This window comes from Solea senegalensis, linkage group LG7, assembly GCF_019176455.1.
Source record: "Solea senegalensis isolate Sse05_10M linkage group LG7, IFAPA_SoseM_1, whole genome shotgun sequence".
Classification (NCBI taxonomy): domain Eukaryota; kingdom Metazoa; phylum Chordata; class Actinopteri; order Pleuronectiformes; family Soleidae; genus Solea; species Solea senegalensis.
This window is the reverse complement of record NC_058027.1, coordinates 14249404-14268205: the sequence shown is the minus strand read 5'-3', so window position 1 is coordinate 14268205 and position 18802 is coordinate 14249404. Positions and strand designations below refer to the sequence as shown.

Below are 18802 nucleotides of genomic sequence, written 5' to 3'. Positions count from 1 at the left end.
GATGTATTTAAGTACAACAGTTTTTTAAAGACAGTAAATTAGCTTTCTTCATCCTAATTTAAATGGAAATAGCTGTTGCATACTCATGTTTCTGTTTCAAGACTTTGAATCTACCCATGTTCAAATTCAGTGTAGCCAGGACTGCATTTTTTTCATTTCAATCTCAAATGTTTTAACAAATATATCTTTCTTTTCTGCTTAACTAATCCAGGTGACTGTTTTTCCAGCTCTAACCTATTTGCTTATGGCTTCTGACAGGTTTAATGTTTCTGCTGCTGCTTTAAACTACGTACCACCTTCTTCTTCTTCTTCTTCTTCTTCTTCTTCTTCTTTTTTCTGCCTGTGTACGAACACCTGCTTAGTTCACTTGCAGGTGTCCAGCATATACTGTGTGCTGTTTTGATCCAGCTGCTGTCTGTTCAAACTAAGATGATATCTGCTGCTTGGGGGGAAGGCATGATTGGTTGTGCAGGTGCATGTAGGTGCAGGTAGTCACTGTGTTGTGGGAGCTTTAGCATGGCTAACACAGCCATAACATCAAACAGGGCTGTTCCTGGAAAGAACATGGCTTTGGACTATAAATATGCACCCCAAATAAAAAAAAAAAGAAAGAAAGAAAAGAAACATCAAGCCTTTTAAGTGATTAAAAAAGCCCCTTTCTCTTTATATTTTTTCTTTTTTTTTTATCCTTGAACAGCTCTGCTTTGTTATGACTGCATTAGCTACGAGGGCTCTGTAAGTGGCACTGGATCAGATCCCCACAGAAGAAAGGACTGCGCCTCTAAATCCCTAACAGGTACCACTGGAGACGGGGCTGGGGAGTGTCTCATGTCTGTCTGTGTTTTTTTTTTATACTTCTTTCATGTTCACATTGTGACAGTGATGTCTGAACCTTAAAGGTCACACAGACACTTGTGGTTTGGGATGTGAATTTAAATCCTCAGTACTAATGATAAAAAACAATGTAATGTCATCATAAAGTCTAGCAGTAGATCGAGGAAAAGGTCACTTCACCCACTCCAAAATAAAATCAGCTTGATTTGAGCCGTTTCTTGATTCGGATGACATTATCAAGATGCTACTGTTGTGATTATCCAGTGTGCTAAAAATGGCACCGTCACTCAAATCAGGATTTTAGTGGACACACGAAGTGTTACAAGTGGTGTCAGGTGAAGGGGTGATGGGGGGAGGAGTGTGGGAGCCACGTGAGAGTGAGTGAATATGTGTTCACTCCTCCCTGTGAGCGTGCTGTGGACTGAGAACAATTAACACAACGTATAAAACAAGACCTTCATCTTTGGGGACGTATTGCTCACAAAGCTAAAACTGTCCAAGTGACGTCCTCTGTATTACAAAGCTGTCATAAAGAGACTAAACAAACACACCAATCAAACAATGAGCACCTTCAAATATTATATAAAATATTATTATGCAATATTACCTTCAAGGCATGAAATACAAAGAAAGACCCGCAGCAAGAAAAAAAATAATCACACTTTAAATATCCACTCTACTTCTACTGAGAATTTGCTTTAATTGGGTTTATGTACAAAGTCTTGAATTGGAAAGTGTATCCTGCAAAGTAACATCAGGATCATTAAATCGTGACGGTTACATTTCCTTTTTTTAATTATAGTCACTTGAACAATGCCTTTTTAAAAAGAATATGCACAGGCGTTTTGAGGAATTGAGTTTTTAAATTGAGCTTTATAGACTTGTTCATTTTTATTCTCCATCGGTGTGCTGAACATGAAATGGTATTTTAATAAAGCCAAATTGATATCTGTAGATAGATAAAGTGAGATCTATTTAATATCACTGATGAACACGTTTGGGAAGTGGAGATCAGGTGGTTGATTTAACTTTCTATGACCTGTATTTATGAAGTTATGAAGGGCTTTACTCAAAGTGCTCATTCATACATATATTTTTAGCGTACTTTATATGCAGCTCTTTCCTGTCTATCGCACATCTATCCTGTTTGGGTTAAGTGCCTCACCTACCCACTGAGCCACAGCGTCCCACATGTCTAAAACTTCCTTGATCAATTCAATATCCGAGACCTTAGGGAAAAGGCAGTTTTTCGTTTTTTAACTGATGAGATGAGCCGCAGAGATGACGCTGACATGGTCTTCACTGTAGTTGTATAGAAGATATAATCTTAAATCTCTTTATGTGGCATCAAAGAAAGCTTGTGAATCTTATTTGTGAAAGAAGCTAAAAAAAAAAGGTTTGGTGTATACTGATGCTTATCTATAATGAGCATACCAGTGTAATACCTTCCACTAAGTGAACATCTTGTCATCTGTGGCAGCCGTCCTGATTTACACAGAGCTTACTCTTGTTTGGACAAGCTCTGTTCCAACTCATTCATACTGCACATATAATATACGCGTCTATAGACACGATGTTCTTTCTTGACATTTATGTTGCTTCCTTTTTTTTTTTTTATCTTGCTTTCTTGTATAATGTAGGCACTCAGGTGTCATTCTCATAGGAGTCACACTGTTCTTCCTCCGCCACTGATTAGTTAAATAAGGGATGCTGCTCTCTTAATCGCTTTTCCTCTCCCTTCATTATTTTTCTGTCAAGCAGCACTCAGAGGAGGTTGTTTCGGATGCTGTTTACTAACGCGTCCCTCTTTCGACTCCCCCTTTACAGGCAGTGTCCCTCTTTTGATGATGATTAATTTAATTTCCTTTGGATGTCAACGCGTTGGCTGGGAATTGGAAGAGCTAAGTCCTTAAATTGTCTTTCAAAGGAGAAAGGTGCAGGCCAAAAAGGGACTTTGATTTAATGCACATCCTCTATTTGAGCAGCAATAATTTGGAAGACGGGAAAAAAAGAATAAAGATGTGAAACACGTCTCGGGGACAAACTTTGTTGGTTTTGTTGATCGGCCTCAGATCCAGTCATCAAGAGGCTTACAGAAAGTTACCCCATCTTTCAAGGTTGGACTTTGTGCACCTGCACCTGAGGCTTTGATCTTTGCAACCAGCTTACCTCAAATGTCAAGAAAGCACACAGTGCCTCAGCGTTTAAGTCCATTCTTGAAGCAGTTCTTTAGGACTGCTGACAGCGCTGTTGTGTCCGCTTCAGAACTCAGTCCTGCATCACTTTTAAGAGTCAGCTCGGGGTAAATTGTCAGCTTGCTGTTAGCTTAATCTTAATCTAAAGTGTCCCATGAAATAGAAAATTAGATTTCCATGTCTTTATTTTCTCATGACGCAGGTGTAGCTGATTCTTCACATTTTCTTCACATTTTCCATGCCTCATCTCGGCAGCACTGGACGCCTTGCATCATTGTTAGGTTAGGTTTATGCATCATGTTTGGGAAATTGAATTGAAGGAAAATAAAAAAAGATGTGGACTGGACTTGTCGGGGACATGGATTTACTGTACGATTGTGACAAGACATCTGTTTATGTTTGGTATATGAACCATGAATCTCCTTTTAGTGTTTGGAGACCTTATAAGTTCTTATTCTCCATGGCTTCATGTGAATGGAGCCATTGTTTGTAGGAACAAATAAGAACATGTGAGTATATTAATCTGTTTATAAAAAAGAAAAAAAGTCATTTCTCAACCACATATTTGCAAGAGAATGTGCACGTCATATTTCCCTACTGTATGTTTTTAGGATCCGTTTTGTTTTAACTTTGGCTGTCTGCAATGGATGATACCATTATTACACTAATTTACAACATGGTGTTTACCCTTCAAGTCATAGCCTGTTGCACATGGCTGAACAGGAAACGCATTAACGGCTCCGCGGTGAAATCAGTGATTTAAAATGTTCTCCCGTTGCCGTTTCAGCCACTTGTGTCGGCAGACGGCTTCATTTATACTCGCTCTATACTGCACCATTTGCTGGGCCATTTTTGCTCCTTTATGTTTCTATAGTTTCTGAAGCTCTTTATGGCTGTGTAATATCAATGACTAATGACGCTGTTCACAAGACTGGATTTCAGCGATGCTTTTCTGTGCACATCAAAACACTCGCGGTTTTACATCCCAACAATTATGTGGCACATCAAAACGTCTGCAAAATAAGTATTAACAGATAATGAAAAAAAAAAAGATGTATAACCTCACTAAACCGTGCAGTGTTTGTAAAAAGAAAAGGGGGAATAAATAAAGTGCAGAGTAGTGCCTACACCGTCCCTCCGTGGGATAACACAATAATGCAATCTGCAGACTATTTGTCTTCATTAATGACAGGGAAAGGGACAGCAGACTAATGCTCATGGCTACAGCACTTTTCCCTCAGTTGTCCCCATGGCTGCCTGCATTCTCACCTTTATACAACATGGTCTGGCGTTATTATTCACTGCTCGCCTCTATCCTGACAGGCATGCAATGGAATGTAAATACCCTGCCTTGTTAAGGTGCCTGTTGGTGGCTGTGTATTTGCGGTTTGACTAATCACTCATCCCTCGCCGTTTTTCGAAAGATCACACACACACACACTTGTCACAGCCTCTGTCCCGCCTCTGTCCCGCCTCCCTCTCGTCTGTTGAGTGTCGGTGACGGATGATCCTGAAGGTGAAGAGTGAGGAAGACACATTAGAATTTGACCACATGAAGACGCTCACATGCAAGGGCAGTGGAAAGTGCGCTCGCTCGCGCGTCCGTCCGTTTAATCCTTTGCTTTGTTGTTCTGCATGTGGCACGCTCACTCACACACCCAGACACGGACACGCCACCGTCGGAAACATGAACCTCGTCGCAGCAGGAAGGGGGATCAAGAGCTATTGTTACCTAATCTCTTTGCCCTCTGGTACCTGCTAGTAACTCCTTTCCTCTGGCTCCTGGCCAGCGGGGTGCCGTGCATTTAACAGGAAAGATAGCAGTGGGTGCTGTCTGAAGTTGCTCCCTTTGGTGTTGCGGAGCGTTATGGTTTCTTTTTAAATGAATCTTCATTGGCTTAACAACCCAGAAATTCAAGGCTCATGTCCTAAAATAAACACCTGGTTTTGTTACAGTCCTGCAGTGGTTATTGGCACCAGCTGTTTTGTGTGTGCCATGGTGTGATTCAGGTTTTCCCAACTGCTTTCTGCCTGTTCTGGCTCCCTCCTGTCCTCTCCTGCGACTCCTTCCCGATAACCTTTCCCGACTGCCCTCTTTCTTGAGCGTCTTTGTGTCATGCCATCTTTCTCTGGGCACCGCCGCGGGCGTTATCACACTCGCACACATTGGTCGCGCACAGCAGCACTGTACACCTGCCTCACAAAGTATAGAAGCGACGCGTCGCCAGCAAGCCCTCCAGAAGCTCCTGCTGGCCAGCCGTCACTCACCTATCTCTCACTTCTTTCTCTTTTTAAGAGAGGAAGGAAAAAGGGCCCAGCTGTCATTTCATGTCATTCCTGTGCCATTGTATTTTTTTTTTAATACAAACAAACAGATCTGTGCTTTGAAAGAGAGCTGGGCTGAATAATGTGACAGATACCATATGCAGAGAATTATGAGGTGGCATTTCGCTTCCTCCCAGAGCGTTCCACGGTGGTTATCTGTAATGATTCGGGTGTAGCGATGGAACTAACGCATCTTCAAAGGAGGCTGGTTTTGTTTTCCTGTGCTTTTTGGCTCGAAACGTGTGGCACAAACATCACAATCTCCGGGCTTGTTTTGAATTTGCATGCAATTAGCCAACCAGATTAAGCAGAACCAAATTAAATGGCGTCGGTGGAAAACAAGCGTCGCTGGTGATTTATGGCGCCGCAACTGTTTACAGGGATGAAGTAGCATGGGCTAATGAAAAGCCGAGGTAAACAAATACCCAGCTTTAAAAATAGATGTGCTCCTCCTGGTCAGAACAAAGGGAAGGTAAACTTTAATTTTGAGAAAACAAAGGGAACAGGTGGCCCTTTTTCAAAGATTCAAGCTTTCAAACAATGGATCGGCTCTAACGTTTATTATAGTCCAGTTTACTGAAATCCCATCATCAAATGTGCTGTGTTAAATCCAGGAGATATGCTGCCTAGTATTCTGCAGATCCAGAGAATGTTGGCCGGCAACAAGGAAGAGATTTTTGTGTAGTTAACTTGAGTGACCGATGTTTAATTGATTTGGATTCATTCATAGTTGGTATCGTGTACTAATATGGATTGAGGATAATCCAGTGAAGAGATAGCATATTGATCCAAATGTAATCAGATTAAATGGCAAAGATACAGTCATCTTTGGACTTATTTCAGGTTCCCTTAGAAATAGTCATTAGGCTCTTTGTGGTCACATTCAGGGAAGGAAAAACGTATGTGCACTGTAATCATTAATTGCAATAGTCAGATTCAGAGCCTCCAGATTGGTGTTTTCATCCAGATTTTCACCTCCAATCTTTAAATGACTGTGGCTGATGATCAGCTGATTACATGGTTATTAATATTGTTTGTATGTTTCACAGATGATCGTGTGATGTAGATGAAAGTATGAAAATTTGGAGGCAGCGCGACAAAACCTTCAGGGCTGATGTGTAAATAAGCTCCAGTGTGTTTACCGGTGTACTACTTGGACAACACTGCTTGGCGTAAATATTGTCTCATCCATTTCACAACATCACATGCAGACTCCACGGTTATTAAGGAGGGTCTCCGAAAGGGCAGAATCTTTGAATCCTTTTGAGAGTGAGTTCCATTTTTGCAAAAAAACAAAACTCCTGGATCCGCTTACCTCGATTTCCACAGTAGCTTAATGTAATTATTCAACTGTGAAACCAAGCAAATCTGATCCACACTCGCCCGCATCATCTCGTTTTCCTCGCAGTGACTCTGCGGAGTGCAGGCTGCCTTCTGCTCCCCGAACAATTACACACTAATCTGCAATGTGAAATGAGTATTAGGCTTTTAATCTCATAGGAAGAGAGTCCCTCACTTCACCCCAAACTAGAGGAAGTTATATTATCTTCCAGAGTTTGTGACCTTCTGTCTCCAATCCCCGCTGCGCCACCACCCCACACTTTTCCCCCATTAGAATAGGCAGCAAACGGCTTCTCCTTCCAGCCACCTTTCCCTCGATAAGCCCCCTGACACGGTAGCCCCGGCTATTTAATTGCTTGTCAGACCAAATATTCTCCAGCTTTTCCCCTTCATCTTTGCAGATATTGCTTCTCATTAGCATGTATTTTGAAACCACAGCGCTGCAATTCCTCGCCGGGTTATGGACAGGCAAGTCAATCAAATTATGTTCATCCTCCCACTGAAAACCAGACCGTGCACCAGCCCAATAAAAGATAGTGGCACACTCACGGTCATGAATGCGGCTCCAGTCTTTCTATTATAGGCAGCTGAAGTAGCACTTAGCTCACTTTAGACGAGGAGACACCGCGCTGAATCAAGAATGCGACTTTACAAGTCTGACAAAATAATTGCCATTTAGTTGAGTTAAAACTCAGTGTTGGATATTGACATAATAGCAAGACATTTCCTGTTAATTACACAGCAAAAAAAAACACATCCTATCATAACGAGGCATAATGAGCAAAAGGACAAAAACAAGAGCCAGATTTCTGATACGCAACCTTTGTTTAACGAATGTCTCTAGCAACTCGTGTGCTGCTTAATTAACTTCTGCCAATCTGCTGTTGCCATTTTGTCGCTCCTGTTTGTAAACATGCTGTTGAGTCTAGTGAGGCCGCCGCTGCCCTTACATGACTGCTGTGACTCGTATAGCTGTCAAAGGGATCAACTGAAGAGCTTCTGTTGCCAATTTCTAATCAGTTTATTTTATATTTATTAAGAATAGCGGATGCATTTTACTCTCAGGACTGTCATTGTGTTTTTATTCTTCTTAAGTTACTTAAGTGTCCTCCGCTATTTAACATGTGGCTCTTCCTCAATGATGGATGCTTCTGCAAGAGCGTTCAATTCACTGAGGGTAATATGCTGGCTGGACATTATTTAAGGGACAAAGCCTGCCCGAGTGTCCATCATCAGGATGGATTCTTCTGAGGTTTGTTCCAGCGGGAGATATTCTCTGCATCCTATGCATTATTTTCTCTGAAGGTGTGCACTAAAAATAACAACAGACTACTCCAGCAGCTTTATATTATTCTTTTTTTTTTTACCTATGGGGCACGTTGTGTATTTTTGTTCTGAGGATGTGGGGTAACGGAGAGGGGAAGGACGACAAGGCCAAATCTGAGAGACTTTTATCGATTAATTGATTATCAAAATAGTTTGCGATGAGTTTGGTAGACAATTAAAAATGGATGAATCGATTAAGACTAAAAGGGCAGGCCAACATTTCTTCAGTGAATTTGATGTTCAGTAGCATTTCACTAACTCAAGCCCTCTTCTAACTTTAAGCCCCAAGTTCTTTCCTCATTTTATCTGCAAAGTGGAACCAGCTATCAACACCCCACCTGTCTTTATCACTAACGAATCTTCCTTTTTCAGTCCTGTTGTATTCTCTCCTTCTCTACTTTACAGCTGCTGCTGATTCTCGGATCAGAATATACTGTAAACCAGCTCTCTTCCACGATGCTGGCATTGCATACTCTTACGCTGTTCCTCACTTACCCCCTTCTTTCTTTTCTCTCTTTCTTCCCTCTATTTTCTGTCATTGTTCCCTTGTCTTCACGCCCTCTGTCGTCGTCCATTTATGCCTCTTGTTTCCGTCCTCTCCTTCCCTCCACCTCTCTTCTGGTGACTTGGGGACCACTTGCAGTAGAGATTAAAGTGATCAAGGACCTACCATGGCCCCCTCCTGTTGGCCAACTCAACACCAGCCCTCCCCTGGTGGAGGAGCTGGAGTCTCCCTCCCAGACAGCTCAGCCCTCGCCGGGACAGACAAGCTGTGACCAGCACCACCATGGTGGGTGTTGGTGTTCACATTGTCCTGTGTCTCCTCTCCCGGTTACTGTCCCTCCTTCCCTCCCAGTAAGTCTGTCCATTTGTCCATCCATCTTCCCCCAATCATCCATCCATTCATCCGGGACCATCCTTCAGTGCGGTTACTTGTCTGTCCCTCTGATTTCATTATGGAACACTGTGAACAGTGAAGTGTGTGTGTGTGTGATTGGTTTCCCTGTCATTTTCTGGTCAGTGATGACTTACTTGAATAGTTCACATCTTTCAGAGGCACAGTATAATGGGAATTTAAAGTCTTAGTTCAGTAATGGCTGTTCTCTTCCATCTGGATTACATGTGGCAGAAAATCTCTAACTCCTGTGCAGCTTTTTAGGGCTGAAGGCTCATTAGTTTTAATTGTGCTCAACTGCCTTCTGCATGGGTAATTGCCATTTGCTGTGACCCCCATTTCCTCTCGTCAACATACTCATAACTGTCCCAGATGTCTCTCTGGCCCACTGTTTTCTACAAGTGGCTCGTGTGAATTGATGAACTGAACTCATTTGAGCTAATGTCAGTCACTGAGTCTCTTCACTGCAGGTTTAGCCATATTTACCATCTGATCACAAATGTACTGGATCAGCTGAAATCTGCCTTAGAGATGTGTCTCTTCAGTGGCTGTGAAGTGAAAATGGTGGATAGTTGTTGGGTCCCAGGATGCCAAAATAGACCGAGGTGGACTATTGCTTCGTAGGTTTAACATCTTATATATTTTACCTGTTTTATTCTGATTTCTAACCATCTCCAGTTTTGGGTTAGGGAAGGGTTATCAGAAAGATATTGCAGGTCTGGAACAATGTCTGCTCCAGCTGTTTCTGTACTATGTGAAAAGCACCTGTGCCATTACTGGCCCTTGGCAGCATTCATGTTTGCAGAAGCTTCTCCTGCCAACATGGCAGTTTAAACAAACTGAGTCATGTGACGCCCCGGGGCTCTGTAGTTGATTTTTGAAGCTGTTCCACAGACAAACACTCCCACCGTCGTAATTACCCAGGGAAAAGAAGGACGTGGAGCAGCACTAATGCCAGGAATGGGATTTCCCCTGGCAGAGTGGGAAGACGTCGAGTGAGGCCTTGTAAGAGGACACCTCTGCCCGTCGTAGGCGAGGACAGCGCAAGCGGTTGATTTATGTCCATAAATCCATGGGAAAGGTTTTGGTTCCCTCTGCGATGTGAGTGGGTTTAAGATTGGCATCCAGCTGTAAAGCGATCCTCTCGCTGTCTGAGTCAGTATGGCCCCACTCTACATCTTTGCGGTCAAAGGTCACTTTGCCAGACACAAGGGGGCCTAATGGCCTCCACGTCCCCCGTGAATACAGTTACCATGCACTCTCTTGACCTCGGCATGCACACGCACCCGTAGTCACACACCAAGACATTACTCATCCATTATACACGGGATTGCTTACACTTACATTCAAGACGGGCTCAGCCATGGTAAAGACGACGTATGTGTTTGTAAAAGCTTAAAGGCTATGTGGTTTGTTTGAAAATCACACCCCATTATTGAAATAACGCTTGACAAGGCTGATATCACATCTACATGTAAATGAAGGCCACCTTTGTCAGAGTGTAATGAAAAGCTTCTTTGCCTTTGTTTATGACATGAATTAATTATCCACTCTTTGAAGCAGATCTTTCACCTTCCTCTTATCAACACTAAGACGAATAGAAAAATCCCAACTTCATTTCAAATAGCTGGCTCTTTAGTGGGTCACCCCTTTGTCTTGGAAAACAGCATTAGACTATCTTTTGGGGATTTCTCTATAAAGAAGAAAAAGACCTTGTATTCATAGATGTGAAATCCTCAGAGATTTAAAAAAACGTGACAGTATAAATCTTTATTTGAGTTGCCATTGCACATTATTAATGCCAACATGAAAGCAAGGGGCTTATTTAAAGGCATCAGTTTGTGCAGTATCACGTAAAGCTGAGCTCTACTTTCAGCGCGTAGCCGTGCATTCTAATGACACGCAGACCTGCTAATCATTTCCCACGTTCCAGCTGGAAAAGCTAATTTTCACCTCACGATATAGCGGATGACGGCTCACCTCGCCCCTCAGACTGGTGATTGTTTTTGATAGGAGTACCATTAGTAAATGAGAATTAATTACCCTGCTTAATTAGAGGAATTTGTGCAGGAGTGTGTGCAGAGGGAGGAGAGGGAGAAGTCGCCGTGTTCAGAGAATGGAGAGTGTGTCACTGCTGTGTTTTTGTGTGTTGCGGCACTGCAGTGAAGAACGAGGCTGTCGGGAGAGAAAGGAGAGTGACACCCTTGGAAAGTTGATCTATTCTCTATTTGAGTGTTTTTGTTGTCTCGAGTCCCGCTGTGTTGCAGTGTTGCATGTCACGTCGCTCTGGTCGCTGTGTAATCTTGGGAATGTCATTTTGACCTCTGTGTTTATCATCCCTCGCAGCCGATCAGCTCCATTTCTGACGCACTGTTTTTTTAATTTATAGCACTGTCTGTAAAGGAAGCTGTGTGTGTGTGTGTGTGTGTGTGAAGGGGGCAGGTCTTACAGCCATAAGTCACCATCTGACTGACAGCTCAATCTAATACACAGATTCCTATTTTGCCGCACCTTACAAGCAGCTACTCAGGTGACCTACACACAGATGCTCGGATGTGTGTGCCACACTCCTGTCTCAGTCTCCTTTCGGCCATGTTTCTCGGGGGAACGAGTTTGGGTTCAATCCCGTTTGATGTTCAGCCTTAAAACGTCATCTTTACGATATTCTGGAGCCAGAGCCGCTGACATGGCTGACATGATGCCATTTGAACCCGAGCAAATGGAATTATAGACTTTTGTTCCGTTGACAGACTCTCTTCAAGGTAATACTCTCCCTTTTTAGAACTCTGCACTCTGCCTCTAAAGTCTCAGCTCTGACAGGAAAGGTTGACGGGGTTAGGCCTGCAGAGAATTGCACCTCAACCCTTTTTACATGGAGGACGGGGAAAGAGGGTTTAATCAAGGTCAAATAAAGAAGCGATTGTGTTGAATTCAGGGAGACGGAGGAATTAGAAGGGATGATGTGTGAAGAGCTGCGGTCTGGCAGATGGTTTTGTGGGCTGCAGATATGGAATGTGTGGTGAAACCAAGATAACAGTGATTATCCTTATGCCACAGAAACGGATACCTTTAGAGTTCTGGTGAATGAAAGGAACATTATGTGCAAAGTGTGAAGTAATGTATTTGGCAGGTTTGTGAACGTAAGCAAGTAAAGTTGAACACTTTTGTTGCAGGAGTAAGCACAAGTGATCACATGACAGACCAGCACAGACTGTGGACGTGACAGATCCAGCATGTCACCGCTCTGTCTTTTTCCTTTTCTCTATCTCTTTTTTTTTCAGTTTTTGATGTGTACACACACAGGGAAAGAGCCGGAGAGGCAATGAGTTGAGTCCAGACGGGGCTAGAGAGTGTGAGGCTCAGAAGACGAGGTGTGGAGGACAGAAAGCCAGCCAGACATTCGTATGCAAACAGAAAGAGAAATTGGAAGTGAGGGCAGGAGAAAGAGGGCAATTTGCTGCATCTTCATGTTGTGATCTGTCAACGCTGACAGGGATGAGCGGAGCAAACGTGCATGTCCCCCTGGTCAGTTTCCATGGAAACACTATCTCTCACCCATACACACATACTGTATGCTCATGTTATTGGCACTGTATTCCCAGACGTGTCAGTACAAAAGTTTATTTAAAGAACTGATGACTTTGTGTTTCATGCGGACTCACAGTAGCTTCATGTGACCACTTTAACGTCATGAAGCTCAAGATCATCATCTTCCCTCAGTCTGAGGTCAGAGTCACAGTTTACCCAGCTGTAATGCAACAGAACCATTTGGCTGTCATTTTTAAAGGCTCGGCTACAGCCCGATAATGAGCGGTAGTGCAGAAGCCACGATGACGGTGATAGCGGCAGTCATTTGAGAACAATCGCTTACGTGAGTTCATATTTAGGGAAACGCATCAGTGAACGTGAGGCCGGAGAGTTCACCCTGCAGTTGAGTGTGGAGGTGAAGGGGAGCCCCTGGTGGCTGGAGGGGAAACAACACTTATCTGACTGATCCTTTCATTTAGTAAAACATCTCATAGTATAAACATATGAAAGTTAATTTTGTTATTGAAGGTCTGTCTTCCAGGGACTCGGCTCCTTCCAGAAAGTCACAAAATCAATCTGATGAATTTGGAAGAAGGAAGAAAGTTCTATGTAAACTGATTTTCTAAACCCAGCTCAGATGTAACGTGAGGCAATTCATTTACCAAAAGTCGGGAACTTGGTACAGCTTTTTTGGAACTTATTAAATTTTGTAGTGTAAAAAAACAGCGAAATACTTCAGATTGTTAGAACTGAAAAAATGAATACTAATAAAACACCTTTTCTTCTGACACCAGGAATCACTGCCTCCACAGGTTAACAGGCCTCAGTAGAGGTTGATAACTGTAAGCCATTTTCTGCATTTCGTGTGCATCAATGCCATTTATGGCATCAAAGAGTGTTTGTGTGTGTTTTCCCATGTCGCCACAAGAGTCAAATGTGTTGACATGATGTTGTCGCTTGTCACCTTAATTGATTGATAATATCAGACTCCTCCACTCAGTGTGATACAGGAGCTCTTGGCAAGCTGCTCACACACTGCACGGCGTCATGCAACCCCACTGAAAACACAGAGTCTAGACAGTTGCAGGGGCCTTCTCCACTGAAGTGTCGTGAAGACCCACAGTGCCCGTCTGTCTGCAGCTGCTGCCATGTTACAGCCAGAGTCATCAGCACGAGACAGAAAACTGACCAGTGATGCAAAGGTGTATTGTAAAACAGTCAGTGTAGGACGTAGGGTCTTACCAAAACTGATGGTGCTGTGACATAAATCACAGTGATGGATGAATGAGAGCATAAAAAGGTAGCCCTGTGTCGGGTGGTAGAAAAATGAATGAATGAACCTACTGTATATAAATGTCCATTGTCCAGCCGTCCGTTACCCTCTGCCACTTTCACCCGTCCTCATGAATATTATCTCCTCTCTCGTTTTCATGTTTGCTGTTGTAAATAAATGAGCTCACGGGCTTTGTTTCCTCTGTGTGCTGACTGGCTGTGAATTTGCCTCATGACCTTGATGTCAGTCACGTCACAGGCAGAGGTCACCGCCGGCCCCCACATACCAACACAAACACATCCCTCCGAGTTGCCAAGAGAGCTTGTCGTGTCCACAGTAAACTGTGAGAGTTTATAAAAGCCATGTTAATGTTTAACTTGCTGCACTTGTGCGTGGGAGTTGTGTGTGTGTGTGTGTGTGTGAGTGTGTTTACATGAATATGTCCACATATGGCATAAGAACTTTCATTTCAGGTGTGTGTGTGTGTGTGTTGCATACACCTGAATTTATACACACATTTGATTGTTTGAATGATTTGGAGGACATTTGCATGTGTGTGTGTGTGTGTGTTTGCTGTCACTGGAATGTTGACACAGTGAAGAATCGATTTTTTTGCCTCCCACATTGTGTGTGCGTTTGTGCGTTGTTCGGTTTCAGTGGAAACATTCACCAGCTGTTTACTCCGTCACCTACACAAATATCTCCTTCCTCTTAAGCACACTAGCATTTCCAAGTGACCTTTGACTAAACCCCTTGACTTTTGTTGTGTTACCAATGTTGTGTTGTCAGGGTAGTGGATGCTTTTTTTTGGAAACATTGATCATTTCCAGTGAGAATAATCTTTCAACTGACGTATTTTCTTATATTACAGTTCAGTTTGATGGCGTGGAGAAGTCTAGAATGTCTCCAACCAAGGATGGGAAAACTCGCCCGCTGCAGCGACACTCCAGCAGCTGTTTGGTCAACACTAAAATGACATCGCTGGACCACTGCAGCTCCTCTCTCGGGGAGCGTATTGATCCCACCATGCCCTTGGAAAGCCAATTGTGAGTCGGGTCCAACCATTTCTTTCCATTTTATGTACTTGAGTGAGTTTGTCCAGTTGTTTGAATTACTCTGTTCTATTTTGTGCTTGTTCCTCCTACTCTCTCTCTCTCTCTCTCATTCTCCCATGGTTCACTGCAGCTGGTACCACGGAGCGATCAGCCGAACAGACGCAGAATCTCTGCTCCGGCTGTGTAAGGAGGCCAGCTACCTGGTGAGAAACAGCGAGACCAGCAAGAATGACTACTCCCTCTCCCTCAAGTAAGGACAGCCATTACTACTGAGTAGGGCATTAATGTCTTCTCATTTTTTCCCAGATCAACTTATCTGTCAATAAAGTCGAATCGACGAGTCGTTTGATGACGTCATCGCATCGACACAGTGGGCGAACGCTTTTATTAAAGTTCTCTGTATGTTGACGGTCAAGAAAAAAAAGAATCAACATGCCCTCTCAAAGACATTTAAACAAAACAAAACTTTTCAGGTAATATTAAGTACACAACAGAAAGTGATTAAGATCTCGTATTATGGTACAATACGGAGCACATACTAATGCACACGGTCCCAAACATTACAGTCTAATGTTTTGCTTGTCGAGGTCCTTGTGAACATGTGCCCCAATTATCTGCTGACTCTGTGTTTTTGTTCACATAGTAATAACTTTGTTATTACTATGTCTTCCATCAACTTCCTATCTGTCCGTGGTCCTCCACCTCTTCTCGTCCTCCCCCTCTGACTTTGTCACATCCTTGATTCTCTGATGTGCACGCATCTCAGTAAATGGTGGCCTTCACTTTAAACTCCTGATCTCCACTACGCCGAGCAAGGAGTTCAAAGCAGCCGCTGATTGGTTTAGTCCGCCGTGACCTCTGGTAGAGGTTAGCTTGAAGCCTCACAGGGCGGTCACATCCCATCCTTTTTGACAAACGCGTGACGCGCACGTTTGATTTGATGATTGTCACCTCTGTCAGCTGACAGGAGCAGACTGCCGAAGCCACAGTGTCTGGAACATAACACAGTATCTGACTCTATGTGTTTGTTATTAAAACCCAGTGTCTTTGTTGACAATTGCTCTTTTCACTGTTACTTGCCCTGAAAATCAGGCAGGACGGGCGCCACCGTATGACATTTAGAAAATCTCCCCAGCTCGGCGACAACCTTCATGTGAGATAAAATGATAATATGCTGAGAGACATGGATTAGCTCGACTGTTACAGCAGAGCTAATGTAGCTGCAGGCTTGTATATCTTGGCAGGGGACGCAAACTGCTTCTCACTGCTCCAGTTCTCTTCATGCTACTGTAGCTGACTGCCCCCGACTAACTGCTGGTCTCAGTGAGTGATCATGTGCTTGTGTTTGTGTGACTGCTTCTTCTTCTGCCTCACTGAATACACTGACTTCTATCCAATCAGCTACTGGCTGTGACTGCAAACAAGAACATGATGTATCATCTTACATAAAAGGGACGACCTGGACTTCTAACCAGTAGGGTTATATTGTCTTGTATTGACAAGAATCTTGCTATACAATACATATTCCAATACAGGGCTCGCCATACAGTATATGGAGATATTTTTGACGCAAATGATGCAAAGAAAGCAGCCTAGAAGGAGTAATTGTAAGATCACAGTGTTATTTTCATGTTTTTTATTTTCACAAACTTCCAACTGCAGTGGGGAAATCATTGGCATAAAAAATGGTTTCCCAAAAGTTTCTGCCCCCCCCCCATCTCTCTGCATGCTTCCGAGGCATCTCCAGACACCTCATAGCTCACGCCTCTGGCGTCAGTCAGATCAAGGGCAGGAAACAATCAGTGGGCCGATTGGTGGGAATGACAGGTGTCGCATCGCTGCAGCCCGAGGTGATGTTTGAGCTCTGCACTGAAAATGAGCAGGGACCCCAAGGTGAATATCTTCCATGTCTGAGGTTGCTGAAAAATGTATAAGGTCGTCAGGTGGCACGTATGTGTACTGCATTATTAATAAAGACAGACAGTGCTGCGAAGACCCTGAGTCTCGAGAGTACTCGGGCCTGACGGAAAGCATTTTCCCGGTCTGCTGTGGCCTCCGTACCACCTTCTTTCTGCCTCTGTGTCCCTCACCTGTTACCCACCACTGTCTCCTTAACTCTCTTGTTTTTGTCATCCTGTGGAGAGGAATCTTTTAGGTGTTTGAAATCTACTAAACCCTACCTCACAAGTCTCATCCTGTGTTTTTCCACTGGCTGAGCAGAGGAATAGTCCGGAGAGAGGAGAGGAGAGGAGGAGAGGAAAATCTCATTGATGCTAGATCACAGGCGAGCCAGTTAAACAAGCAATCAAAAGGACTAAGCATCTCAAATTGTATTCCTCCTTCAAAAACTCATTTATTGGGTTTGTACACGGAAGATTTGGTCTCCTGTTTGTGACTCAAACTACTTAAATTACTCTGTGGAGCATAAATCTAAGCTACTCTATAAAATCCAAGCCAAGAGTAAAATCAGTGTTTTGTTTCACTGCTCTCGTTTCATCCAGACTGAACCTATGGAGATGACAGCTTTTCTTTCTTCAACATATGACTGCATTACGCTAACAATATTATTAATATTTTTTTTATCAGTCGCATCTTCCAGAGCGGTTAGGATTGTCCCGGGCAGACTAATTCAATTTGTGTTTATATGAAATAGTGGGAGCGCGCAGGATATCTGATGCCCAGTAATGCTTAAAAAGGTCATCGCTTCTGCCAAGAGTCATTATCCTTTGGCAGATGAGTTTGTCTCAGTTTCCTTTTCTTTCTTTCGTTTTTTTTTTTGTTTTTTTTTTAAACTGGTGCCACAGATTCATAACACTGAGAGCATCATTCATGGAGCAATACAATATGTAGACGGCCGAGATAAGCTCCTGTCTTTAGGTCCTGTTGGGTTCAAATCAAAGTCATACTCCACCATGAACAGGACAGCAGACCTCCCCGATGAGATTAATCCTGATTAGACAATAGAAGCACACAAACATGGGGGGGGGGATGATGTGATAACACCACAAAAGACCTGTCTTCTCAAAAATAGCCCTATATTGGTTTTATCAGCAGCTTTGCTGTATCGCTCTGTCGTCCCGACTCCTGTGTCTGCAGCGCTGAAACATGATAAGCTGCCCCCAAACACTGACTGGAAAGCCAGTTGGGAATCTAAAAATGATGCTATTGATGTGTTTGCCATTCTAAGTGTGGCTTTGTGGTAACCTGATACCTGTCTCTCAGTGCTCTGAATGAAGATTCACCAAATGCACTTAGCAGGGAAGAGAATGTATTTTTTTTTTTTTTCTGTTTTTTTAAATAAGCTCTCCAGGCAGCACTTGCAGAATGTTAGAGTTGCAGCAAATCATGATTATTTTATTAAGGACAGGCTCAGATATTGAGACCAAAGGCACAGTAATAGAGAATGCTGATTGTTGTGTCCTTCAACCTCAATGAAACCTTTCTAATATTCTCCATTATTTGGCCACATAGGGTTACACAATTCACTGAGGTAAAAAAAAAAAAAAGAGAAGAAAAAGCGTAGTCTCACATATACCCATTATTGTTTTAACCGTGTTCTCGCGACAGATGCCCCCAAATTGAACCCAGCGCGCTTTTCTCTTCTTTCTTTCTTTTTTTTATACCCCACACTTCACGGTTATCTCTCTGCTGGGTTCTCTCTCCGTGCATCAGGCACAGAACACATCCGCAGGCCGTACACATGCAATTACGAGATAAGTAAGAATGAACATGCCTCATGTTTTAAGGTGCCAAAGGCCCAGTTCGCTCTCCCATTCATCACAGATAATGGACACATCCACAATTATTTACATACATTCACAGTGTTCCACGTACACATAATGTGAGTATGAGAAATCATAGAGGGGTATAACAGAAGGTATATCGAAGTCGAACACCAGCGATATTCTTGTTTTCTTGTTTTTCCCTGCGTCCTCGATAGAAGAAACAACATCTCTTTCACTGAACACACCGTCTACATTCATCCTGTGTGCGCGCTGACCTTGTGAGTGCTATCTCTCGGATAACGCCG

General features: G+C 43.2%; 1 protein-coding gene across 4 annotated transcripts in view; it reads left to right on the top strand.

Annotated features, from left to right (window-relative positions):
• LOC122772724 (SH2 domain-containing adapter protein F-like) overlaps positions 1–18802 on the top strand; it is an 89440-nt gene that overhangs the window by 67513 nt on the left and 3125 nt on the right. Inside the window, exons 4-6 of one of the 4 annotated variants that reach the window (XM_044030951.1) lie at positions 8665–8811; positions 14589–14763; positions 14903–15022. In XM_044030951.1, the coding sequence (XP_043886886.1) occupies positions 8665–8811; positions 14589–14763; positions 14903–15022 (442 nt within the window). Of the gene's footprint in view, positions 1–697; positions 797–8664; positions 8812–14584; positions 14764–14902; positions 15023–18802 lie in introns of all 4 variants that reach the window. The other 3 variants (XM_044030952.1, XM_044030953.1, XM_044030954.1) reach the window with 3 other exon arrangements.